We start from the raw sequence: 27,078 nt of genomic DNA, 5'->3' as shown, positions 1-27,078 counted from the left end.
AAAAAAAAAAAAATCAGGGTGGGGCCGGGCTCTTTATTAAAGAGGAATTAAAGGCCTTGAATTGGGCTCAGGCATGGATTTGATTTGCTTATTTATGCATTAACCTCGGCTGCTGGTCATGTCACCCCCCCCCACTCCCCCCCGCTCAGGCTGCCCCATTGTCAGGGGGGCCTTTCGCCCGGCCATTTAAAGCCTATCAATTTCGTGTGGATGATTGACAATTATTGCACAAAGACGCGCGCTAATTGTCGCGTTTCAAAGAGCTGCTGGGAAAGCTATCAAAGAGAACGGAGAGAAGAAGATGGGGGGTGGAGAGGAGTGGGGGGGGGCAGGATAAATGCAGATTTGCTCCCCTTTAAGAACAACAAAACATGTTGGAATACATTAGAACGTTCAACGAATAATCGTTTGTACACGTCGGGCACGCTTGCGCACACCTAATGGGGTCAAATTTCGCCCGTAACGATGAGTTTTGATTGACGGGATCGGTCGCCAACAAAATGCAGTATGAGTACTCAGAATGATGCTGATGTAGAAGACAATTTGAGTCTTGCTCAGTCATCTTGTTCGTTATAATTTTTCTGGGGAACGAATCAGATTTTGGGGGTCTCGAACATATGGAGAACCTCACCAATTTTGGCGAGTCCGGTTATCCTGGGGAGATTGGACGCATCCTCGGGGTACCGAAGACAAAAAAAAACGCTGAAAATGACACACGGTAGGTATGAAGAAAAAACGAACTCAGACCTAGACACCAGGAACGGAGGAAGACAAGTGCGGGTCTGAGGCGCGACGGCAGACGTTTGAGAGAAAGTTGGATGTTTTCATTGCCGACACTTTTTAAATCAAGTGCGACTTGTCGTTTCATCGTCTCGGTCACAGGTGTCAAAACTCAAGGGCCGGGGGCCGGATCCAGCCCGCCATGTGATTTTATGAGGCCTGCGAGGGCAAATCAAGTATGTCAACTTCCGTGATTCTTGCACAAATCTGTACTAAAATTGCAAATTGTCGTCTCATGGATCATAACGTCGAGGTATTGCAAGCGTTTTTACATTAACCAAACGTCAACAGTAGTCGAAAAATGCATTACCCTTGATTTCTGATTCCGAAAGTAACTCATAAATTTCACATGTCAATATGATGAGGCGATAAAGGATTTCTACGGTTTCGCGGCCCGCGACAAAAATGAGTTTGACACCCCTGGTCTAGGTACGTGCTAGAGGAAGCTAAATTGCTAAATTAAATTATTAATTTTAATGAAGCAATAAAAACATGCAGCAGGTCACACTGACCCCAACATATTTATTGTTGCAAAGAAACTAATATAATGGAAGGAGTAAACAAACACCCCCCCCCCCCCCGACCCCCGGAGGAAGTACTCTGATGAACGTTCGAACCTGCGACAGACAAAACACACCAGGACACGAACGCGCACAGACACACACTTGACAAGAGAGGAGTCATTAAAATGAGATTAAGTCATAGAGTCAGCGTCTCGGTCGGTGTTCGCACCGCAGCGGAGATCAGCTAAATCTGACGCAAAGGTGAGCAAAGAGGTGCGCCCCCCCCCCCCCCGTGCCCTCTTGTCAAAGCGCACCTGCCCGCCTTCATACGAGGGCGGAGAGAGGGGGCACATATCAAATCGCTCATAAAAACTGTTTAATAAAGTTTTCTTCAATTTTTAGCAATTATTTGTCTCCACCACAACAACAAAATATTAACTGACCATTAATTGAGTCGAGTGGCGGTCCCCGCCTTCTCACGCAATGGACTATTCCATTTTACTCCCGATGTGGCCCCCTTGATGTGCCCCGCGATTGATACTTTTCATCGACGTCACGCCGAGCACGTGTTTTTTTTTTGTTTACAAGGCTATTTTGGACGGCAAGGTCGCGTCTACATTTCACGGCTAGGAAGCGATAAGTGTCTACTGTAATGTTTTAGCTACGGTTATCGTTTGATCTTTTATCTTGAAAGTCCTTTGACAAACCAAGACTGTAACCAGGAGTGATTGAGGCGCAAGGAATAAAGAAAGAAAGAAGAAACAAAGAAGCCACATGTGAAACGCGAGAGCATTGTGCAACTCAGCGAGTGTGCGTGAAAAGTTAACTCGGCACGTTTGAAAAAGCAGCAATCGGCATAGCCCGCTCCCGCGAGTTAGCAAAAGTCCAGCTAAAAGCTATGGCTAGCGACAGCCACGAGGTTCACGTTATCCACCGCAAACCTGGAAAGCAAGATTTCACTGCAAGTGCTAGCAAAGCCACCCAAAGGTAAACAACGCCTGAAGTGTCGGACCCACTTTTTCTGTCCCTTCTTACAACCGTAAGCCACACAATAAAATACCACGATGAAAAGGTTGTAACACGCTTATAAGCAAGCCGACATTCACAAAAAGATCACTAAAAAAATGCGAGTTGGATTGTAGTTTTGCCATCCAGTATGGCGTCGTAAACAAAAGTCATGTGACTCATGACGTCACGTGAAAAAGTATCTACCGGCCGGCGACCTGTGCAGGGTGCGCCCCGCCCCCTGACCCCGAGATAGCGGGGATAGGCTCCATCACCCCCAAGTGACCTGAGTGAGGATAAGCAGTACAGAAAATGGGCAAACTGAGTTTAATCATAGTCTTCTTTTCCTTTCGGCTTGTCCCGTTAGCGTGTCATCTTAGATGAACGCGTATTTGTCTGGCACAGTTTTACGCCAGGTGCCCTTCCTGACGCAACCCGTCTGCAAGTAGTAATAATATACATATATATTAACAATGTAGTAATATTTTGCAAATCAAAAATTCCCCAACACCTTTAATATCGCTGAATTTTGAATTTTAAAAGATTTCATAATGGAGCTTTTAGGCATAAAGGACTGCAGCCAGAAAAATAAGGCTCTTTTTTTTTTTTTTTTTTAATCCTCCTAACTTGTCAATTTCTTTCTTTTTAACACTATTAGTCCTATTAGCCACGAGACGATGTCGCAGATAAGCAAACAATGAATTAATTATATCGAGCAACAAAAGAGGCCGCACTCATTGAGGCTCTGGGAATGAGCCTGGAACAAGAACGTTATTGGCCGGCCACAATGAGCCACCGGGTCATTAGCGTCCGTGGGGAAAAGAGGAAGAGGATCAAAATCAAGGCTCGGATTTGGAAACAGCTGCAGCGCATCAATGCAGGGGCCACGGCGGGGCCCAGTGTGGCAGGAGCGACCCCCCCCCCCCCCCCCACCACCGCCGCCCGCCGGGCCCCAAACGTGCGCTGGCAGACGGGAGGAACACGTCGCGCATTATTCGAGCCCCGAGGAAGGAGGGACGGAGGTGCCGTTTAAGATGATTCTTCCGTTTTTTTTTTCTGGGCTTCAGCAATGTTTTGGTCTGAAATAGTCATTTTTTGGAACAAGTAGAAGAAAAAGGTGCTTTGAAATTGAGGGGGGGGGGGGGCAGGCCAACACCAGTTGCACCCATCAACATGAAATTTGGTGGGGATTTTTTTTCCCGTCATTTTCATTAGTTGTGCATTGATTGAATGAAAACTGGCTCCAATGATGTTACAGAAACTTTTTTTAACCTCAATTTGCAGGTGATGTGCACAGGGGGCTGGATGCAAATTGGGGCCGGGGGGGGGGTAATAAGTGGATAACGACGCTGCCGGGACGATCCGGCTCAGTGTTGGTTGAGACATTGCCATATTTCCCCAACTCAAGACTATTAAAACTTGAAAAAAAAAACATACTTTGGGCGGGAAAATGTGTGCATATGTGGGCATGATAAGTGAAGCCCCAGGGCTTTTTCTTTCATTTTATTTTATTAAAACATAAAATCTGATTAAGGATTGGGGGGGTGGGGTGTTAACAGTGAAGCTTTACCTTAACAGTCTGAGGCGGGCATCAACTTAGGATCAAACTGAAGACAGACCATGAAAAAGGAGGTGCGAGGGCCCCGATCAACTGTGAACATGAAAAATTGACAACCATTCTGGAATATTCTTAAGCGGGGAGAACCCAGCAATAAATATTTCCGACACCCCCACCCGAAAAAAGGCACAAAAAAAAGTGACAACCGTCAAGTATGCAGTCTACTCAGTTTTGCATAATTTGAACACAGACGTAACGCGGGGAACCAAAATGGAGGTCGACCACAAGAGAGGCTTGCGGAAAATTTATTCTGACTTTAGAGAATTGTCAAGAGGCTATATAGAAAATAGATTTTCTGCTAATAAAACATACACAGTTTGGCCTATCATGGTTGTATTTACACAATAGAACTCTCAGGCATCAAAAAACAAATACAACCAACAAAAAAAACCAGCTTGTATAACAGTACACAATGAAGGTAGTCTGGATGTTTTTTTTTTTTAATACACTGTTAACTGTACACCAAAAAGTAAACCCACCATAATTACTTTTTTCCAAATTATATCCCTTTTCATTAAGAAATGACGTTAATACAAGAATCAGATATGGTGACGCGTCGGCACCAAAGTGTTTTTTTTTTTTTTTATATTAGATCACACAACAAAAATAAAAAAATAATTAAAAAGTTATTAGCATTGGACAAAAAGCGGGAGGTACCGAAGGAGAGTGTATCTTTTGATCATAACACTTCTTAAAACATAACGAAAAAAAAAAAAAAAAAAAATCGATTGCAAAAAAAAAAAAAAGGTACAAGGAAACGGGCTTAGCAGTCTTGAACACGCGCGCAAAACGTACAACCTCCCCTCCCCCAAAAAATGCAACATTTTCTTCATAACAAGATGCAACATCCAATTTCAATCACATTCACAATCTTGGAGCACTATAAGAAAATAAGAACAGGAAGGGGGGAGAAAAAAAAGAAAAAAAAAGAGGGACACTTTTCCTACAATACTGGTGGCAGGAAAAATCATTTCTATATGAAACATTGTTTTTTTTTTTAAATTAACAGTCAGATACATGAGCATATATATACAATATATATATACACACTTTTACAAGGTAGCAAAGGCAAACATCCCTCTAAGCCTTATATAATCAGATCATGTAATAAATTATCCTCAAGCGAGCGAGAGAAAAACAAAACAAAACTACAAGTTAAAAGTCAGACAAAATATTAGAGAAGCCATCTTTGTATTTCAAACATGAAATAAGATATTGCACCTTTTTTCCCCCCTGTGTGTGTGTGAGTACAATAAAATGACAATGAATGAAAGAACAGCATTCGACGCACAATTAAATTAGAACTATTGCTTTTTTTTTTCTTCGCTTTAAACCGTGTAACAAAAAAAAAAATAAATCTGCTGTAACAAATCATCACAGTTTCATTTGCATTGAATTAGACGCTCTATAATGAAATTAAAAAAAAAAAAAAGGTATTCAAGACTGCTAAGCGGATTCAAAACGGTGCCGCGAGAAACAGGACACACGGTTCGTATATACGTATTGCCTCTGAAATGTCGCGCGCGCGTGCTTCTCATTTTGGCAAAAAAAAAAAAAAAACCCAAAAACCGGATCCCAGATAACACGCTCGATTCAAAAATAACAGTGTACACAAGCGTTTAGTAACAAATAAAGGTTCTGCTGATTACAAATATAATTCATCATCATGTCATTCTACAGCTAGTGTTTCCCACTAAGAAAAAAATCTTCAAGGCTCTGCGAGTCTAAAAAAAAAAAAATTATAAAGGAGGGGAGAAGGAAAAAAAAAAAAAAAAAAGATGTCTTCATCCTCTGCGATGAGACTTTCTCTAGTGATCCTGAGGGACACAACAGACGCACACAATGTAGTAGTTGACACACAGCAACGAGAAGGTGAGCCAGTTTGGGGTGTACCCAACCTCACGCCCAAATATAGAACTCGTGCACGTGACGTCGCCATTTTGCCGGTCAAAGAGCGCTGCTCCACAGTGTGGGGAGAGATTGAACCGCAGCAGAATATGCACAATGCCCGAGACTTGTTGTGCTGTTGGTTGTCACAACAGACGAGACAGATATTTAAAGAGGTCATTCTGTGGAATACCGGCTGAAAAGACGAGAGAGGATCGATGGAATTCGGCAATTGAACGTGATGGATGGTGCCCAACCAAATATGCACCACTGTGTAGCGATCGCTTCACTTCATGTCGGAATTGTTTTTAATCTCAAATTTGTAAGAAGTATTGATAATGCCAAGTTGGCTCATTTGAGAACAATGAGCGTTTAAAAAAAAAAAAAAAAAAATGACTGTCATCTCCAACGTACATGGAAGCGTGTTGCAGCCACACGTTAAACTTCGGTAAACTTCTCTCCGTGACAGCCAATTTTTTTTTTTCCTAATATGCATTGTTCTCAAAAGAGTCCAATGCGTTTTTAAAAAAACAAAATAAACCGTCGGTCACACAAAGGTTTACCGACGTTCAACGTGTGGCCACAACAAGCTTCCGCGTACGGGGGCTGAAGCCTATCCCAGCGGTTTATTTACTTTTTTTTTTTTTTTTTTTTTAAATACACACTGGACTCATTTGAGAACAATACATTCAAAAAAAAAAAAAAAAATCTGTCACAGAGAGGTTTACCGAAGTCTAACTTGTGGCCGCAACACGCTTCCGTGTACGGAGGAGCCGACTCGCTGTCTCCCCCTCCCCCAATCATAGTTAATGAATGAGAGTTTGTGTAAAACCAGGGGTCATCTATTTAAATATTGCTATTTGTATTGAAAACATCTGAGCGGCTCCATCGCTATGTGGGTTTTATTCTTGAGAACAGATCCAGCAACAAAGTATTTGTATGCGTCCGGACTTTTCTACGCTTACAAACTCTTTTCGTGTAAATCTCGACGACTTGAGGGTTGTCGATTCCAGTTGTCCGAGACAAGCAGAAGCGGGTTAACAGTCCAATTTCTTATTGGCAAAAACATCGACTTCGGCATTAAATACGGGTCCTCTATGCACATACCTTTGTTTATTATCACCTTCTAAATGTTTGACGGCATCGGACAAAACTCTGGGCGTCGTGCTATAAGACGTATTTTCGCGTCGTCTCCAACCGACTTAGCATTGAACAACGCTTTATTTGACCGACACTTCCGGCCAGTGACGTGATTTGGTGACATAGATGCACGAGCTCTTATAGGCTTCAGCACACCCGCATGCTTGTGTGTGTGTGTGTATATATATACATACATATACATACACATATATACATACATATACATACACATATATATATACATATACATACACAAATATATATACACATACATACACAAATATATATACACATATACGCACACACGTGTGTGTGTACACTGGAGACACACACACGCACACACGTGTGTGTGTACACTGGAGACACACACACGCACACACGTGTGTGTGTACACTGGAGACACACACACGCACACACGTGTGTGTACACTGGAGACACACACACGCACACAACGTGTGTGTGTACACTGGAGACACACACACGCACACACGTGTGTGTGTACACTGGAGACACACACACGCACACACGTGTGTGTGTACACTGGAGACACACACACGCACACACGTGTGTGTGTACACTGGAGACACACACACGCACACACGTGTGTGTGTACACTGGAGACACAACACACGCACACACGTGTGTGTGTACACTGGAGACACACACACGCACACACGTGTGTGTGTACACTGGAGACACACACACGCACACACGTGTGTGTGTACACTGGAGACACACACACGCACACACGTGTGTGTGTACACTGGAGACACACACACGCACACACGTGTGTGTGTACACTGGAGACACACACACGCACACACTCTCTCTCTCACCTGAAGGCCCGGAGCTTGAGTCTGCTGGGCGCCCTGGTTGAAGTAGGCCATGGGCTGCCTGTAGAAGTCCACCCAAGCGTTGAAGTCTGGATTTGAAGTCTGCTGAGAACCAGGAGGAGAAGTTTGCCCTAAAATAAATAAATAAATTACATACATTTAAAATAATGCAGAAAATGACAGACAAGCAGCTGGCATGTACAGTATGTGATCTACACTAACTTACTCACCCCACACTTTGTTGTATTCTGGAGCGGCGCTCTGGGCTTGTTGCGATTGTTGACCTGCAACAGACGACGACCACTTTTAAGCACCGCGCTTTGAGCATCCCCCCCCCCCTCCGTTACGATTAACGCCGCCAAAGGCCAGATCATCGGATCTCTGGGAAAGATTATCCTGTGGTGTCGAGTGGGTTAAAAGTGAGTTTTTTGGGAATACTGCATAGACTGACAATCACAAATGTTTTTAATTTGGAGCATGGCTGCAGGAAGAAGAGCAGGAAGATGGCATCTACAAACATAGTGCACTATTATATTTGACACAGTTAAAGAAGGTGACGACAGACAAATTAAAAATGATGAAAAAAAATGGAAAAATGAATAACTACTGTGAATTTGATTAGAATGTGGACTCAATCAGGGTGCTTGTCATATCAATTAAGGGACCGTTTTGCTCAGTGTCAGCCAAAAGCTAATTAAGCGCTGTGAGAAATATGGAAAGCGGACTGCCATCTGATCCAGAAGTATTTTGAGTAAAAATGGGTCATGTACCCAAACAAAATGAGATATTTGCGTTTCCTCTCGGGGGGGAGGGGAGGGGTCCCTTTTCATTTAGTCTGGTCTAAAATCAAACACACAGCCGTGATTGTACGGTATTGTCACATGCTAAAAAGCTAGCTGCTCAAGTGAGGTTGCGCAACAAAGGCTTTTTATGCTTTTTGTAATTAATGCCTAATTTTTTTTGGTAAAGCTAACACATTTCAAAATTGATTTGTTTAGAAATTGCCTCACCCAAAATGTTTATCGACAAGAAGTCAACAGTTTGCTGCTCAATGTGCATTTAAAGAAAAAAACAGTTGTCATTCATTATTGTGTGAAACGTCTTATTTCCTCATGCATTCATAATTGCTCTTCAATCAAGTAAAATTATAGCTTATCTGGTTCCTGGACGGTTGGGCCGCCAATTGTAAATGTCGTTCACCACAATAGACAAGTGGAACATTTAGCCTGGCTTTTTATAAGTTGTACTTTAAGAGAGAGTCTGGATGCTCTGTTTAAACCCACTTGCAGAACATTTAAAAGTTTCTCCACTTTACAGCGCGTTTGTGTACAGTTATAAGTTCTTACAATCATTTTGAACTCTGTAATTAATAAGTACAATTGCTCTCAATTGAACTTCGACCACCGTCGCGGAACGGAACGCTTTTGAGCTTCGATTATGTAGCGGGCAGAAAGTGTGTGCAGGGAAAAGAGCAGTGAGCGTGCTTGCCTAGCTTTTTGTAATACTGCTCCCAGTCCATCTGGCCTGTCTGGGATCCATTGTGACCTGAAAACGGACAGATAACACAGTCAGCGCCTCATGCGCAATTGTCTTCATTCAAAATGCGTCTACACAGGAAAGCGGTGGTTACCATCATCATCATCATCATGTCTCAACCCTCGCCCCCCACCCCCCACTTTATTTGAGAAATACTTTTTCCATTTCCCGTCATTTTCAGATCGGCCAATTTTGTTCTAAGCCTGTGACTTCAATGTGGTCACATGATCGAAGCCTGGTGGTCTAACTGTGCATCCCGGCTTTTTTTTTTTTTTTAAAGAGCCAAGGCATATATATTTCCTTACATTCACACGGTTTCAAGCCTGCGGTTTAAGCTGTGATGCAGCTAATTTGTGCATTTTTTTCTAACAGCTGCAAGGGGGAACTCGAGCCGAAAAGAGCGACTATATGTGCCGAGGAAGTGACTTTTACCGGTCCGACCCGGTTAGCACGGACTGGGCTAGCGTGTTACTGCAGTGTCTCAGTGATTTTTACCAGTATGTTTTTTTTTTAACCATCACTGTTAGCATGGCGCTAGCGCTAGCGTGGCGGTGCTGGCATTAAACTCTCTGTGTACCATCTTTCTTTGTAAATATCTCATGTTTCAGTGTGGGCACTTGCAGCTTTTACACAGCTGCGACCTACGTATGTACCAAATGGTATTTCCTTTACAAATGTACTGGGTGAGCCTAATAACCAGATGTGCTCTGTAGGACGGGAATTACGGTAATTCTTATTCTTGCACTGTGCAGTACATAGGATGGGGGGTGGGGAGGGGATAACATTTTTTTTGATCCCCTGGTGAATTTGGAAGTTTGCTCTAAAAATATTTTTCGTGATCACTATAAGAGTCAGAATATCAATCAGTAATGCATAAAAAACAAAATAAGTTAAAACGTTGTCCTCGTGCGCTGTAGGGCAAGAATTACGGTATTTAAAAATGATCCATAGCCTGCTGGTCACATTCTAGTTGCAGTTTTTCAGAGTCATAGATTTTGTTTTTAAGTTTAAAATTGTTTACTTGGACCAGGAGACATTCCCTGTTTTATCAACTATGATTCCTTCACTTTTACTGATATTTGGGTTTTTTTTATTGGTATCATTTCAGAATCGCTATTGCGGAAATTTATACAGGTGTAGTACCAAAGTCATATTGTTGTTAATATTACAATGCCAAACATCTCCGTCTAACTCACTGTGGTCCTGTTGGCCTGGAGGCTGCCAAATCTGGAAGGTTGCTCCCCATCCTCCGGTCATGAATGTTTGATGGCCGCTGTGAAAAGATGAAGAAGTGAGTTTAGTGCGACTTTAATACGCTTTAAATATTCAATTAAAATAAAGATGAAAAAGTTCATTTTACTGCTGAGGAGGAGTGGCTGCTCCTTGGTTGTAGGGATTGATGCCAAAGCTGCTGTTTCCTCCCATCCCGGGAGCCTGCAGCGGACAGAGCGAGAGACCACACTTGTGTTGAAAAAGGAAGCCAACAGACAAGGTCAAAGGGCGCTGGTGCACTCCATTAAGTCCATTTGATGGATTCTTGGCGTGTAACCTTTGGTGTCATCCCTGTGACCACGCAACAGCACCCCCACACCCTCACAGCGGTGACGTGCGCTCATGAATAAATGCGGGGTGGGACTAAAGCCAGACCACCTACCCCAATTCTCTCGTCGATCAACTGGCGAGCCTTGTCCAGCTGCTGCGGTGTGCCCCGAATGGAGAAGATGCGCACGTTGGGGTCAGTGTTGGGCGGCGGGTTTCTCTGCAGCTCCACGTGGGCGCGAGACTGCTCTTTGATGTTCTTGATGGTCTCGCCGCCTGCAAACGCAACGGAGACCTCAACGTTTACAACTGCATGTATGGACCGCTCAGCTTTAAAAACCAACGATTTATAAAATTTCTTCTGGAAGATTTCAATGACAAAAATGATTCCTTCAGATGTGTAAAGAAATAGCTCCTGGTTATTTTTCCTGGTGTTCATTGAGTTTGTAATATTCGGACTTCCGCTATGCAAAAGTTCTTTGTAATTATTTTGCGCAGGTGGAATTACACTCAATCCTTCAAAGGCTTATGCGTCTATCGTTTTTTTTTTTTTTTTTTTTGTTCTTAAGCAGCAAAATCCAATGTGGAACATCATGTGACCCAAACAAAGAACAAGAAATAGCTTAGTTCCTGTGTATGCTTTGCTAATGATCATAACTCGGACTGATGCCTAACTTGCTATACATATATATTTTTTCATGAGTGGCGTCTTTAAACAAACTTATAAGTGTCTATCATTTACTGACAGAAATAATATCACACGTGTAACCATGAACGGAGTCCAAACACCGTCTGTTGTAATCTTTGGTGGATCTGTGGTGACAGAAGTTTTTTTTTTTTTTTTTTTTTTTAAAACTGCAGCAGTATAAAGTTTCTGCAGGTACTTTGAAATGGGCCTTTCCGATCTGGCAATCACTCGTACAATAAGAGCCAATCAGATAGCCGCATTGTCTTAACCCCTGGCTTGACACGCCCTCTCGCCGTATTGTCCCACAAGCATTGCTGGTTGTCAGTAGCGTGCGCTTGGAAAAGTTCATGTTACGAAGATGTTGGGGGAACATGCAATTCTGATGAAAGATATCCTGCTAGGTTACAAGCGGCCTGCTTGATTCATTTTCCAAAGCCCGAAACACAGTTGACGAAGTGTCTACGATGGATTAAGGCTCGCGGAGAAGCGAATGTACAACTAAATGTGGACAATATCAACAAACAAGGTTGTATGTTCGAAGGTAAGTGAGGTAGAAGTATCTTCTCTTGAGTTTGATTGAATTATTATCAGTGCTTTATACAATGCAGGAGAACAACTTTCACTTTGTTAGTGTATCACTGACCTGCTGAATAAAGTGTGTACTATTTTATACTGATGAGTCGGGTTCGTAATATGTAAATTCGCAATATCATGCAAGAGAAATGTCTATTTGCCTATATGGGTCACATCAGACTTTGAAGACAGAGCACTGGGGTCCATTACGAGCCAAGTCAAATGAATACACCCACTCAAAGACCACAACGATATTACTCGTGATCTTTCCAAGTAAAAAGTAATGACCTTGCTTTACATGCGCAGTACGATTCAACTATTTTATCCTGTTGGATTTCAATATGAAGTTTGTGAGGCGTCAAACTTTTTTTTTTTTGCGTCGATCGCCAAAGGTTTCGCTGTAACTGTGACATTGCGTCCTGCTCTGTCCAAAATCTTAATTCCGTGTACGTATCTCTGTGTGAAATAGTTGAGACCTCTCTGTAGAACTCTCTTGGACAAGTCTGACGCATTTGGCAAAAAACATACCCCAATATTATCTGGAATACGCGGTTGAGAATCGACTTCAAACACGTCCTGTTCAATCACCATTTTGGAAGCTTGTGGGACATGGCTAAGGGGGCGGTCCTTAAAGTCGCCATCGGAAAGGTCCATTGTCCCCCTCCCAAATCTCCTGAAAGAGCCGGAAGTCTTTTTGCCTAATTTTCTAAATGTGGACGTTTGAAATGGCAGAACTGCAACACTAGTGCTACCAAACATTGATTGAAGATAAATTTGTTCCGCAAGCCTCTGTCATTTCACTACTTTGGGGGCAAGAGTCAATCCAACTAAATGCTATGAATCATATATTTGTACTGTGTGCCACAATTTTATACCATGTTTTTATATATTTAAGTGTAATTTGGGTGTGGCCTCCTGCATGTAGTTGATTCAAGTATTGCAATGACTGTAAACAGCCATATGGAATGTGTGTTACTTGAAATGTACACGGATATGTGAAGGAAGGGGGTCGGGGGGGGGGAATTCGGATATAGGCATTAAATAGGAATTGGCAGGTCGAGCGGCAGCGTAAATCCAGCTTTTGTAAAAAGCCACGCGAGAAGAAACGTTCCGCGGCGTCTCTGGCATCATGTCGAGTCACATGACAGAAGGATGCGCGCCGCGACGCTACCTTACGACGACTGCCAGGCGTCTCACCATTTTCTGGTAACATCCGTGCAAATCGGGAAACAAAAGGGGGACATCTCTTGCACCCTCTACTCCCCTCCTCGGCATCAGATGCCAGCTTCCCGACGTGTGGGGAGAGCAATTACACCAGCGGGGAGAAATGAAACATGGCTGGCAGGAGAAAGGGGCCGAAATTGAAGCGTATCCTCCTCCTGGCATATCGTTTGTCTCTTTTAGCCTTTTCTTTCTTGACTTGGTGTTGTCCTCTGTGATGAGCGCAGGGAGTGAATGAAGTGGGGGGGCCAAACAACTGCCACCACCCCTCTCTGCGCACCCCCTCCACGTTTGAACCGAGTGCAAGGAAAAGGGCTGAGGGTGCTTTCCGGGAGGGGGGGGGGGACACCGGGGCCATCCCGACATCAATTACACATTTGTTCACTTGTGGCCGACACAACGATGACCCCGGCTGACCCCCGCGTGAAAAAGCTCATCAAAAAGCTCGCCCCCTCCCGGAGCCCCCCCCCCCCCCCCCCCACCGCACCGCCGACAGACTGCGCACGGCCCATTAAGGCATTGTCAAGCAAATGAAACTTCTGCCTTAATGAAGCCATTATGAGCTCTCGGAGTCAGGCGGCAGAGAGCGATGAAGAGGCCGACTATTCATTTCATGGACTGGCCCGGAGTCAGCGCAGATAATACAGGTCTTATTAATGAGACTGGTTTAGTGCACCGCAAGAAAGGGAGGCACACAAAAGTGCAACTGGTGACTGTATTCAGAGGGTCTGGTTAGCGGCTGGTGCAGAAGGGGGGAGACCCCCCCCACACCCCCGTTACGCCCATATTTAGGAAGCCCCTACTAAATTGTTCTTAAAAAAAAAAAAACCTTGTAAAGTGACTTTGGAGATTTGTTTTGAAATACATTAATTACACAGATTTGAAAGTAATTGCTGACGCTTTCAAAGACTACGAATTATGTAATTCTCGATTGTGGAGATCTGGGGTTTGACATTGAACCGGAAGAGAATATTTACAATACCCGAGACCTGTTGTGCTGTGGGCTGTCACAACAGACCAGATTGATATTCAAAGAGATCATTCTATGGAATACCATCTGAAAAGACCAGAAAATATTGATGGATTTCGGCAATTAAACATGATGGATGGTGCATAACCAAACTATATACACGCCCGGGTAGTGATTGCTTTATTTCAGGTAGCAATTATTCTTCTCAATCTCAAATTACCAAAAAGTATTTATAATGCCAAGTTGGCTCATCATAGTTAATGAATGAGAGTTTGTGTAAAACCAGGGGTCATTTATTTAAATATTAGTATTTGTATTGAATACTAGCTGAAAAGGTCGATGGTTTCCGCGTTCACTATGTGGGATTTATTCCTGATGAGAACAGATCCAGCAACAAACTATTTGTATGCGTCCAGACGATTTCGAACTTTTCCATGTAAATCTCGACAAATTACTCACCAGATCCATGTGTAGATCCAGTTGTCCAAGACTGGCGGAAGAGAATTAACAGTCTGATTTCTTAATCGGCAAAAACATTGACTTCGACATTAAATACGGGTCCTCTGTGCCAAGTGCCTCTCATTTTTCCACGTGCAGTTTATTTTCACCTTTTAAATGTCTGACGATATCGGACAAGACTCTGGGCAACGTGCTACAAGACTTATTACCACGTCGTCTCCAACCGACTTAGCATTGAGCAATGCTTAGCTTGACCGGCAATATGGCGACGTAAACAAAAATCACGTGATTTTATAACGTAGGTGCACGAGCTCTATAAGGATGACTACAGCCAAAAAAAATGCATATATCCGTTGGTGGTGTCGACCTGGCTTGCACTTTCCGGACAATAGCGCGTTGGACTTGGGGGAGACTATTGTGTCCACTCCTGGACAGAGACATGTTTAGTTGAGTCATTTATCTTTTTAATCAAAACCCAAGTCTTATATACACACAAACATCACACAAAAAGTGCACATTTTCTGGTGAGACACTATTTTTTTTTTTTTAATTAAAATTGTAATTTGCATAATTCCTTCTCAAGGGGGGCTCAGGACGCTTAACAACAAAAAGCGGGGCCAAAAGTGGATTTATATGGTTGTGAAGCCTTGTGAAGCTCACTATATTTTTATTAGCTGTTACAAGAATGACTGGTTGGACTATAAAGACTTGTGTCATTTGGTCACTTTATTACCTTAGCATTCATATTACCAATATGTTATGTTTCTCTATGATTGTGAGTCATAAACAGCTATTGTCAGACTGGTCTTTGTTGATTGCTTTTTTAGAGGAAATAAAACCAAAGAGAACATTTAGTTAGGATATTTTGGGTGGAAAACGGCAATGAATTTAAGCCTCTTTTAATGGGGGAGCAGGTTGGTGGGTGGCTTGATCCATCAAGCGGTGTTGAGCTACTGTGTGTGAGTGTGTGTGTGTGTGGAGGGGGTCAAAAGCAGAGGGCAGCGGGCTACATATGGCGTCGTAAAGATATTAATCACCGGACCCTTTAAGAGTTGGCTGACAGCGGCCAGACCCACCGCCATCACGACCATATTGACCCACTTCATATGCTAATGCAAAAAAAAAGGGGGGGGGGGCGCGACGCCCAGGTTTATTTGTTTCCCTTTGCCCGCTACACCCACAAAAGCCACTTGACATTTCTATTGCCATGTTTTTTTATTTAAAGGTAACGAGCCCACCCCTACGGCACGCACACACAGAAAGAGAAACGCACGCGCACCCCCTCGCGCGCACACACGCCTCCTTCCAATGCAATGGTCAATGACTTTTAAATAGCTGGCAATAGAGTGGGCATGAATAGCCAATAAGCTAATTCCTTCTATTCATTCCTCCGCTGCACTCTATCGAGCTGAAAGAGGCTCATTAGATGCCAGGCGGCCTTCCACAAGATTGAGGGCTGTTATTATGCACCTTTAACAATTAATGTCACATTACACGCATTATCCCCATCATTAAGCCCTTAGTGAGGCCTATGAATGCCACTTGCGCTGTATACATGAGGCCTGCGGGGTGGGGGGGGGGGGGGTCGGTCGGAGGGAATAGGGGGTTGGTCACTAGCCTTGCGTCGGTTTCATTCAAGGGCAGAACGGCACTCACTAATTCAAAGGCTGGTGGTGGGTTGGGGGCGAGGCAATCTGTTGAGTTGCATGTACAGTTCTTGCTCAATAGTAAGAACACTTGTAACACGCACACGGCCACCAAAGCGTGAGGTTTAAGATTTTTACCTTTCCCGATCACTAGGCCGCACTTGTCTGCAGGTACAGCGTACGTCACTTCCTGTAGCCCCCCGAGACCGCTGCCCATGTTACAGTCATTTCGGCTGCGGCGACCCATCACGCCACCGTAGCCATCTCGCTCCTGCAGAAGAAGAAAAAAAATTACAAATAAATAATGGACTTGTCAAAAGCTGAAAAACAAGCCAGAAGATCCTCTTTTTCCTTTCTTAAAGGAGTTTGGACCCCAAATTGGTAAGTTTGTCTAAACACGATTTAGTTTATGACTGAACTATGCCAACTCAGTAGCAGTCAAATTGAATCTGGATAAAAACAACTAGAGCAAATATTTAAAAAGAGCAAATGAAAAACTAAACCCAAGTAGAGAGTTGTAAAACCGAGGACCTCCGGTATTTGTTTTTGTGTGCCTATGTATTTCCCTCTTTCAAATGCAATTTTATGTCAAATATTAGTTTCATTGATTGTATTTGTGTATTTTTACTCCATATAGTATTTAATTTTTTTTTTTTTTACCTTTGCTACTGTTGTAGACGAGGGACCCATGCTTTTTTCCCCCCTTTTTTTCGTCATATTGTGAACTTTTCCCCCTATTATTTAGCCATTACATGTAATTTTTTTTTTCCATGACCATGCTTATCATTCAGTTATTTTAAAAAACAAACAAAAAAAATTGGATTAATTGAAATGGCATTAATCCATTCTAGCTTCATGCCAGAATGCCAACATTAAGCCTTTTTTAGTGGTGGTATGGTCAGAACAGTTATTTGCCATGATAATTTTATATTTAGCAGCTTTAAAGTGAATTATTTAACACCCTTTAAGAAATTACTTCTAATATTACAATAATGGCTATTCCTGTTTATGAACCTCAATAAAATCAAGGCACTGCAATTGCACAATAACGGTTCAAATAATACAGAATTTAAAAAACTATGAAATTTTACTGACCACTGATATTCCAACAAGGTAAGTTTCATTTGAAGGGGCGTGGCCTAGGGCGTTACATCAGGAACCTCCCCGTTTTACGTGTAAGGGTTTGGATAAGAGTTTTAGCTTACCATAGCCTCTTGAGATTGTTTTATTTATTTATTTTATGCATTTATGCGTTTCACTTCATGTCTCATTGAATAAAAGGCTGAAAGTGGATCTACTTTATAGTTCATATTTACTCAAGAGGCCATGCGTCTAAAGCCCGCTCGACCACGTCAAACTTGGGATCAAGGTAGCAGTATCGAATTTTAAACACCCCCAAATGAAAACTATAAATACAATCAACTCAACATGCCTTTTTTTTTTCTTGCAGTGTGACTAAGTATTGGTCCATTGCATAGTAAAATTGAAACATTTTATTTCTTTACTGTCCTGAAAAGATTACCCCTGTGCTGAATGAAGCAACAAAAGACGTGGGTAGGACTTTTCCCCAAGAAGGTGGAGCAAATACCTGTGCGGTTTGAACTAGCTCGTTGATGAGGTGCACGGCGTGGTGGCAGTGGTCAGGCTGACCCATCACCTGGGCAACACGGTCTGGGCTGACACCATCATCTAGGAGGTCAAGGGACGCACAAGGTCAGAGACCGTGGCTATTCACTGAGATGCCACGAAAGGAGCAGACACCTCCTCAAAGACTAAAGTACTGCAGCATCCTATTTTATCGGGCTAAAATTGTCCAATGTGGTCAGACCTTGTTTGAACTGGATCCTGACCCCAGCATCATTCTGAATCTTCTTGATCATCTCTCCATTCCTGCCAATGATGATGCCGACTGCAAATCTGGGAACCACCACCTGATGAAATGGAGTGGAAAAAAAATAAAATGCAGCTAAAGTTTTCTGTTGCAGAGCTGCACGAGTCTTTTCTTTCATGTACTCGACACTTTTACAGAGGTGTATCCCGATAAATTAGAATATGGTAGAAAAGGTGGTATCAGCAGTTCAGTCAAAAAGTGGAAGTTACAGCGATTAAGGTAATGCATTAAAAAAAAAAAAAAAAAAAAACACAGAAGGCCAACTGTTACCTAGATTCTAATCATTTTGCCTGTAACGTTTTAATTATCTTGAGCTTATGGATTTTGTTTCCTGTAAGATATAAAAGGCAAAAATTAAAAACTTTAATCACAAAATATTTCATTGTATCTATTCACACAAGCTTTACTTTAATCAAACTACGTTGACTTTCATCATATTCTAATTTATTGAAATACACCTCTTTGTACCATTGCAAAAACAAATGCAGCCACTAATAATTGGACACTTGTTAACAAACGTAAACATCTTACGTCCAGACTGCTTCCGCCCATTTTGGATCCAAAGTCGGCCCTCCCCACCCTAAAATCTCCTTGGTCCTTATCCCTGATTAGCTTGACCACAAGTTCACGTGCTTGCTGAAAGGGGGCGAGAGGAAAAGAAGAAAATAAATACATTAAAAACTAATTTCACAAATTAATCCAATACAGGGTGTCCACACTTGGGTCATGAACATAAAAATGAAGGCAGTAAGGCACAATCTGAACATGTGTTTGACACAGTCATGCTGCCGGCCAATCATAACCTCCAGATGTCAAACTCTATGTCAGGACTGTCACAAACTGATGACACCCTGCATTCCAATTGAAAATATGTAACATTGGAGAGGAAACCGGCCAACCTGCACTTTGTGGGGGTCTCCAGTTATTCTCAGGGGTTTGTCTGCACCAGTGGGCATTGGGTCATCCTGGATCATGATCATCTGCACTCCTGTTCTCTCCTACGTGGGAGGAAAACCACAGACATAACATGAAGACCAATTCCCATTTATTCCAATTTGGGTTGTGACGCGTCTGCACCTGCAGCTGCTTGATGGTCTCTCCCCCCTTGCCGATCACCAGGCCCACTTTATTGGCGGGAATTAGCATCTGCTGGATGGCGCCATTTCCGTCCAGCTCACAGTGAAAGCCCGGACCGTAGCGACACTGCTCCACAATTTCATTCAGCAGCCTCTTGGCCTGCCTGTGTGGTGCCAGTCGTGGATTAATCACGTGAGTTTTTATTCAAGCAATAAAAAAATCGAGAGAGGACTTACTCAATGTTCTCAGGACTGCCGGTCAGCGTGCAGGGTCGATCCAACATGCCTCCACTGTCTGCAGGAATACCCAAAGACAAACGTCACCACCCACACGGAGCTACATTGATTTTAAAGTGGCCAGATAATGGAAAATTTACTTTTTAATTGCATGTATACAAACCGTTGGACATCAGGAGTACCTGCCCACCCATCAGCTGAGAAATGATTCAAGTAAATCTTTTATTGATTTCTGAAAGTGTGGATGGATGGATGGATAGCATGTTAAAAAAAAGTACAAGTTTATATAAATCTTTTAAATCATTACAAAGGAGAAAACACTATTTTACAGGGGGAAAATTGTAAAAACTTCCCAATTAACCCCAAAAACCTAACATTGCAAGACTTCCTAATTTTACATAAAGTTATTAGTTTGAAGGAAAAAAAAGTTAACTTTACAGTCAAAATATCACCAGGTACAGAATACTTTTACATGATAAAAGCTCTATATTTATATATAAAAGTTAATGTTCAAAGCAAAATTTAATCCTGATTTTACACCATGAAATACACACTTGTGAGCTGTTGAAAATGTGTGAATGAGTCTAATTTTGGTGGATTGTGATGTCAAAATTTCTTTTCTGATATGAATACAACATGCGCAGATCTGCATACTAGTTGCGTGTAATTCAGCAGCTTGGTGATGAAGCGCTGCCGCCTTTAGAGAGAATCCAAAATAGTTTTTTTTTTACTGCCTGTAGTGAGGCTCGGTTGAGCCACGGGGCTCAACAAGTTGCTAGTTGGCGTGGCAATAAAAACCACACAACCTGAGGTGCAAGAGTGAGCAGTGGCTAATTTGCATGAGACAAGACCACAACCCCCCCCCCCCAAAACAGAGTAACTTCAGTCCAGCTAGAACATGAGGGTAAAAAAACGATATTTGGAGGATTTTGACAAAAATAAGTCACGGACATTACCACACCTTGACTGTTTAAAATTTTAAGCTTAGCTACAAATAAACAAATAAATAAATAAATAAATGAATAAATTTATTTCTTAATTTTTCTCCAAGTGTAAATGGGACAACCACATATGACGGTAATGAATGGTGTGAACTCACCTGACGCTATCTGAATCTTACAGCCAGACTCGAGTTGGATTCTTGAAATCTGCTCTCCTCCTTTTCCAATGACTGATTGGAAATGAGAATTTTTTTTTTTTAATTTAATTTAGACGCAGCGACCCGAGAGCTGAGTACAACGTCAATAGTGATTGATTACACGTGAAACAAATGCAGCAACTGTAATGAAGTCAAAGCCCACTTACTGAATCCCACCATCTTATCAGGCACTTTGAAGTCTTCTGTCGTGAGAGCCCTGTGAGAAGACGACACGATCAATACGGTCCTTGAGTGAGGTAAATACCAAAAAAAAAAATCAAAAATGATCTTTGAAGCAACGGGGATATATGCTGCTCACCTTTGTTGTACCATTGCACCAAGATGGTTGCCTACTGAGAGAAAGCACAAGACAGAAAGGCGGTTAGCATGCAAGTCATAATGAAAAAAAAAAAAAAAAAAGTATAATTGTTACAGAGTGGAAACACCATTTGTGCTGAAAGAGCGGATGCTTCTGCAAAACTACGACGTCAACGCCTGACACAGCAGGACGGAAATAATGTCCAACGGACAGAATTTCAATCAAAAAGACGCGTTTTCCAGCCGGGTCGGTCATATTGAAGGTTGAGAGGTAGCGCTGAGCAAGAGGGTCAGCAGAGGATGTGCCGCCATGGTTGTGAACACCCACATTCTAGCCAGTGTAGATGATTTTTATGCCGATTTGCACTCATTCCACATCCCCAGGAAATCCATTGCACTTCACGCTTGACGTAGAAATGGCCATGAATATAAATACGGGGAGGTGTGTGTCAAATTCAGACAAGAAGGCAATTGAAAAATGTAAACGCCTTGGAGAGGCCAAGTGCCGCAGTTATTTTACTTTGACTGGAATTCTAGAAAAGGTTCGATAGCCAATATTTCATATCAAATAATGAGTATCAGATTATGTCGGACTGTATTTAAAATCTCCGACATACACATTCTCATAGAAGCAGTGTAGTCAAGGCTTCGCGCTCATGTGATCACAATAACAGCGCATGCTAAGCTGCTAACCAAGTAGGAAGGGGTAACTGTGACGTTGGCCCTATGGTAGTATTTTTCAGTCAGGTACAAAAAAGACCAAAAAAAAAAAAAAAAATTGACATGCGCTAGTTTTCCATGGTGGCAGAGAACCTGGGAATTTTAATACGACCAACTTCATTGCGTGCTCGAAGCAATGTCACAACAAACAGCATGAGAATTTTCACAAGATCCGGAGGAGCAAACCTCAAATCACAATAAACCGACGCTGTCCAAAACTTTTGCAAAGCACGGCACACTCCCACAGAATGGCACAAAGGTCGGGAGTAAAGTGGAGTTTAGTTTAAACACTTAATTGTGTACCTTGAGCCTCACTACATGATTCCTGTCCACCACTACATTGCCACACAGAAGAAAAACACACTTGCAACCATATACAGACAGTAAAAGTGTGTTTGTGTTGATGGTCTTGGTGGGGTCCTACAAACACTTTTTGGGTTTGTTTGGTTTGTTCATGAACGTGGCTGTCAAATGGACCTCCTGAGGTTGGTTGGGACAGTCGATTGCTTTTACGATTAATCGTCTGACCATGTGATAAAAGGGCTCTTGATTATTTGATCAAGATTGACTATCCTGATAAATTTCCTATCAATTTCTGTTATCAGATGTGTGCGTATTCCCTCGATCTACCACAGGGGAAATGTGCTTGAAAATGGCCAATCATAGTCAGACTCTTACTTCTTCACTTCCGATTGCCAGTTGGAATAAACAGAAATGGTTGACCATTCGTACTCACAACGTACAAAGCAATCGGAAGATCAATCTTGAACTACGTGTAGACTCCCAACCTGAAGCCAACTCACTGGGACTCCCTCCAGGCAGCCCAAAACACTGCCCTTCGAACCGCCACAAAATGGCTTCCATTGATCACCTACACGCCCAGTCGAAACTCCTTCCGAGCACAATGTGATGCTCACGAAAAACAATACGAGCTTCAGCCTTACCCTACCGGACATCCTAATCACGAGATGACAAGGCAGGAAGCGTGCCCCAAAGCGTTGCGCAAAACCGTCAGAGATAGAGCAGTACGTTCATCGGCCATCTGTCGATGCGGAGGACTACAGGCGCGGCCTCTCGGCGATCCATTGAACCGCCGCAGCCGACGGGATCGCCGGGTACAAACCCAACATCGTGTTGGGCGGCTACCCGCCTCCAGTAGCCGAATCCCAAAGACAACTCCCGCGGCCCGTGAGTTCGACGCTATAAGAATTCCGTTCGGGCTGGTGTCACAAGCTCAACAACTATCAGCATCGACTTGACGACAACATCGTCGATAAATGCCCATTGTGTGATGTCGCCCCCCACGATACGCATCATCTCTGCAACTGTGTAACGTCTACTTAACTACAACAACAATAAACAGAAACTGTGCCTTCTGAAGCTGGCTTGGCCCGTAGCAAATTAAAAACTCTCTGTCTGGCTTAGCAATCATCACACGAAGTGCACCACGTAATCGGAAATCAGTCTTTCCTCCGGCTCCGGCTCGGGATCGGTGACAGAGGTTCGACCGCTCCGCCAGTTTGCATCATTTGTTGTGTGGGGGTCTCTCGCAAGTGACGTGAAGCAATGCTATTAACTACCTGATATGCAAGGTATGTCAGCGCCCTCAAAACACAGGCAACGCTGTTTATTGATTTGAAGTACCACAACATAAGTGATTATGTGGGAAAGAGAATATAAAAAAAATAAAAAATACGAGTGCAGACCATCTTCCCAGTTACCCACTGCTGCCTGCACAAGTAGCATTAGCATTTAGCCACTGCTGCTTTTAAGGCAATCACGCCAAGGCAACAATCAATAGTGTCATATAATCATCAAGTGGTGTGTAAAATGGTGAAACCAGTTAAGGTGTACCGTTATTAAAAATGATGTATATTTGAAAGTAGCAATAATGTTAACAGGTTATGCGCCCCCTGCAAAACTTCCAACAACTCTTAACTGGAGAATCATAATAAAAACTAGCATATGTACACAAAATGAGACTTGCCTCCATTGTCCAGCGTGCGTTTCTGGGTTCCGAAGCCGTAGAGGGAGGGGTCGATGACGGGTGAGGAACAGTGAAGGTTTGGAATCTGCTCTCCTCCCATCTTGGCGGCCATCTGGAGAGAAATCACAGGAAAGCACATTTGAGTGGTGACAGTTTCTTTGACCTTATAAACTGGTGACAAACTTAAAAAACACCGGGCAACCAATTGGTATCTTGGAGGGGTGTTTGGTCGTCATGAGAGTATGACACTTTGGAGTAGATGCTAAGGTGCTAATAAAGTAATATTTTCATCTGGACAACCCAAAATTGCACAATTTTCCTATCTCAGGGGTGAAAACAACACTGTCCAAGTTGCACAGAAGTTCAGACTGGATTTATGAAGCATGCATAAGTACAATTTATTAGTTTTCCTTTCAATTAAAAAATGATAGAATACTCGTAAAAATATCACCTTGTAAAAAAAAAAAAAAAAAAAAGTCAAATATGCAGTACTTAAAGTACAAGGACCTGCATTCAAATCAGATATAGCGCTCGTGCACGCGACGTCACCATTTTTACGCTGCCATATTTCCGGTCAAACAGAGCAGCTCCACAATGTGGGAGACATTGAACCGGAGGAGAATATTTACAATATCCGAGACCTGTTGTGCTGTTGGTTGTCACAACAGACCAGATAGATATTCAAAGAGATCATTCTATGGAATACCAGCTGAAAAGACCAGAAAATATCGATGGATTTCGGCAATTAAATGTGATGAATGGCGCCCAACCAAAATACACACACGCCTGTGTAGTGATTGCTTCATTTCAGGTAGGAATTATTCTTCTCAATCTCAAATTACCCAAAAGTATTTATAATGCCAAATTGGCTCATTTGAGAACAATGCGGATTAAAAACAATAATAATAATCTTTCGCAGAGGTTTACGGAGGTTGAGTGTGCCCACAATCGCTTCCATGGAGACGCCAAAGTTAATGAATGCGAATTTGTGTAAAACCCTGGGTCACTTATTTCAATATTGGTATTTGTATTGAATACTAGCTGAAAAGATCGATGGATTCCGGCAAAGGTTAACGTGTGACCAAACACGCTTCCGCGTTCACGAGCAGTCAACCCGTCACTATGTGGGACTTATTCCTGATGAGGAGAGATCCAGCAACGAAGTATTCGTATGCGTCAAGACTTTTATACGCTTTCAAACTTTTCTGTGTAAATCTCGACGACGTACTCGCCAGATCCATGTGTAGATCCAGTTGTCCTAGACAAGCGGAAACGAATTAACAGTCCAATTTCTTATTGCCGAAAACATTGACTTAGGCATTAAATATGGGTCCTCTATGGCGAGTTTATCAAATTTTTCTACCTACCGTCATTTATTTTCACCTTCTAAATGTCTAACGTTTCGGAGAAGACTCTGGGCGTCGTGCTATAAGACATTATCGTGTCATCTTCAACAGACTTAGCATTGACCAATTCTTTGCTAGACTGGCAATATGGAGAGGTAAAGAAAAGTCACGTGACTTTATGACGTAGGTCCACAACCGCTATAGGAATTTAAATTGGAACTGGGCACTTTAAGTCGCAGTAGGTAAAGCCTGCTTTGTAGCAATATCTACTCCAAAAGCTGCAGAAATTTGAACAATTGGTGTTAAAAGAGATGAGCAAATAGTTGCCTAAAATAAGCATCAAAGTCAGAACAACTGTATAGCAGTTACCACTTGGTACCTTATTGTCACCTTTTTATACTGTGATCCCTTGACTGAAGAGATGAAGTTGTTTATGACCAAGTGCATAACTTAAGTGTATACCGACTACATCAGTCAGGCGGCCCTGTTAATCAAGTTAAAGTCAGTTTGACTAAAGTGGCTGTGCATTCTTCCATTACTTCAAATGAGGGAAATTGATTTGAAATGCAAACATTGCTTAAAAAAAAAACAAAAAAACAAACACATTCCAACCAGAGTTAGCATTTTGAAAGACGTCATTTTTTGAGAAATCTTGTCACTTTGTTACAGAAAGAAACTGCATAACTGAGTATTACTAGAGTCTCAGGCTTTAGCCAAGATCAAGGAAATATCTTCAAACGTAAATACATCTCTGAATGACTAGAATAAGACTTTAGCCCCATGTAACCAAGTTCAAGTGAGCTTAAAGTACGGCGGCCATGTCTACTGTAGACACTAGCTGACATCTTGCCAATGCAAAGGGGAAACAGGAATGTAGGGTGCTAATATTTCACTGGCATTTGCCGTGGAAAGAAACTCGTGGAGTGGGGCTTATTTGGGCAGGTGACGTGACATGTCATGGCCTAACTCTCGCAAGAGATACCTCCAAACACGCCGAGCTAGCAGAGCCCCCCCCCCCCCCCACCGTGCTAGTTCCCTCATAACCGCGAGCAAAGTACGACAAGAGTCCGACAAATAAACGCCGCGTTCGGCTTGAAAGGCGACGGGTTGTCGGGTAGCAGGGTTTGAAAAGCCTGAAGCGACGGAAGACGGCGTGTTTAGTCCGCGGCGTTTAACCTAATTGGGGCAGCGTCGGCTTTGTAAGCTTCCCTGACAGCGTGTCAAGACGTTCCGGCTAAAGTTGAGCCCCACTTGGAGGCTGTCAGCCGCCGGCACGACCGGGCGGGTGAGCTCGGTGTCGTAGGGAGAAAAGGGAAGCTAACGTGCTAAGGCTAACACCCAACTTCTTGGGGTAGGGTGGGGTAGGGAAAGCGGGGGTGGCGGGGGGGGGGGGTCTTGACAACAGGTTGTCGACGTAACTTGGCCAAAAGTTGCGCTAGCTAAAACTTCGAGAGGCGTCAGGGTACAGCATGGGGGGGACGGTTTTGGGACGCCGACGGCCCGTTCTGTCCGACGCGGGGCAGCCGGCTCTCGGTTCTACATTCCAACTCTTAATCTCCTCGGCTCAGCTACGCTAACTCGGCTAGTTGCTGTTAGCTTACGAGCTAACGAGCTAGCTGGGTGCATGAGGAATGGTTTGTGGTTGACGGAGGAGGAGTGGGTAGAGGGGTGGGGGTGAGGGTCCCACACAAGCCAAACTGTTGCCATCTTCCCCCCTCGCATGCGGTCCCTTTGCGGGCCATTCCCAACCCGACCAGTCTTGTGTCTTTTTTTTTTATTATTATTATTATTTTTACCTGTCGCACCCGGCGTATCGTGTCTGCGAAGTCATCTTTCGTTCCGGGCTGAGCCACCGAGGCCTGTCCCTGAACCAGCTCCGCCATCATCATCGCTCGCCTCGGCAGCTGAGAGGCTCACTTGAGGAGGAGGGGACGGGAGGGGAGGGGGTGAGAGGCGGCTGGGGGGGA

General features: G+C 43.1%; 2 protein-coding genes across 8 annotated transcripts in view; both read right to left on the bottom strand.

Annotated features, from left to right (window-relative positions):
• The window catches only part of LOC133490810 (PR domain zinc finger protein 12-like), a 13,961-nt gene extending 10,088 nt beyond the window's left edge, over window positions 1-3,873 (bottom strand). For 2 of the 3 annotated variants that reach the window (XM_061801326.1, XM_061801328.1), the window contains exon 1: window positions 1,727-3,597. The gene's annotated coding sequence lies outside the window, so the exon portion shown is untranslated. Of the gene's footprint in view, window positions 1-1,726; window positions 3,598-3,858 lie in introns of those variants that run through there. The other variant, XM_061801327.1, reaches the window with a different exon arrangement.
• Window positions 3,729-27,078, bottom strand: fubp3 (far upstream element (FUSE) binding protein 3). 5 transcript variants are annotated; one of them, XM_061801323.1, is made up of 20 exons: window positions 26,288-26,511; window positions 25,502-25,595; window positions 23,766-23,877; window positions 21,060-21,093; window positions 20,908-20,957; window positions 20,702-20,773; window positions 19,603-19,660; window positions 19,367-19,529; window positions 19,189-19,287; window positions 18,821-18,925; window positions 18,227-18,329; window positions 17,987-18,087; window positions 16,537-16,669; window positions 10,957-11,117; window positions 10,663-10,736; window positions 10,499-10,575; window positions 9,255-9,311; window positions 7,997-8,050; window positions 7,770-7,897; window positions 3,729-3,939 (listed from the first exon to the last, which is right to left on the bottom strand). In XM_061801323.1, the coding sequence occupies exons 2-20, from the start codon at window positions 25,556-25,558 to the stop codon at window positions 3,880-3,882; spliced, it is 1,698 nt and encodes a 565-aa protein (XP_061657307.1). In that variant the 5' UTR covers window positions 25,559-25,595; window positions 26,288-26,511; the 3' UTR covers window positions 3,729-3,879. The 5 variants fall into 5 exon arrangements, with proteins under 5 accessions (XP_061657307.1, XP_061657306.1, XP_061657309.1 ...); XM_061801325.1 differs by having other exon boundaries at window positions 3,733-3,939; window positions 25,491-25,595; window positions 26,288-26,510; XM_061801322.1 differs by having other exon boundaries at window positions 25,502-26,511.

The sequence above is a fragment of the Syngnathoides biaculeatus genome, chromosome 17 (assembly GCF_019802595.1).
Source record: "Syngnathoides biaculeatus isolate LvHL_M chromosome 17, ASM1980259v1, whole genome shotgun sequence".
NCBI classification, from domain to species: Eukaryota; Metazoa; Chordata; class Actinopteri; order Syngnathiformes; family Syngnathidae; genus Syngnathoides; species Syngnathoides biaculeatus.
The sequence above is the reverse complement of the archived record's forward strand: the minus strand, read 5'-3'. Positions and strand labels throughout refer to the sequence as shown.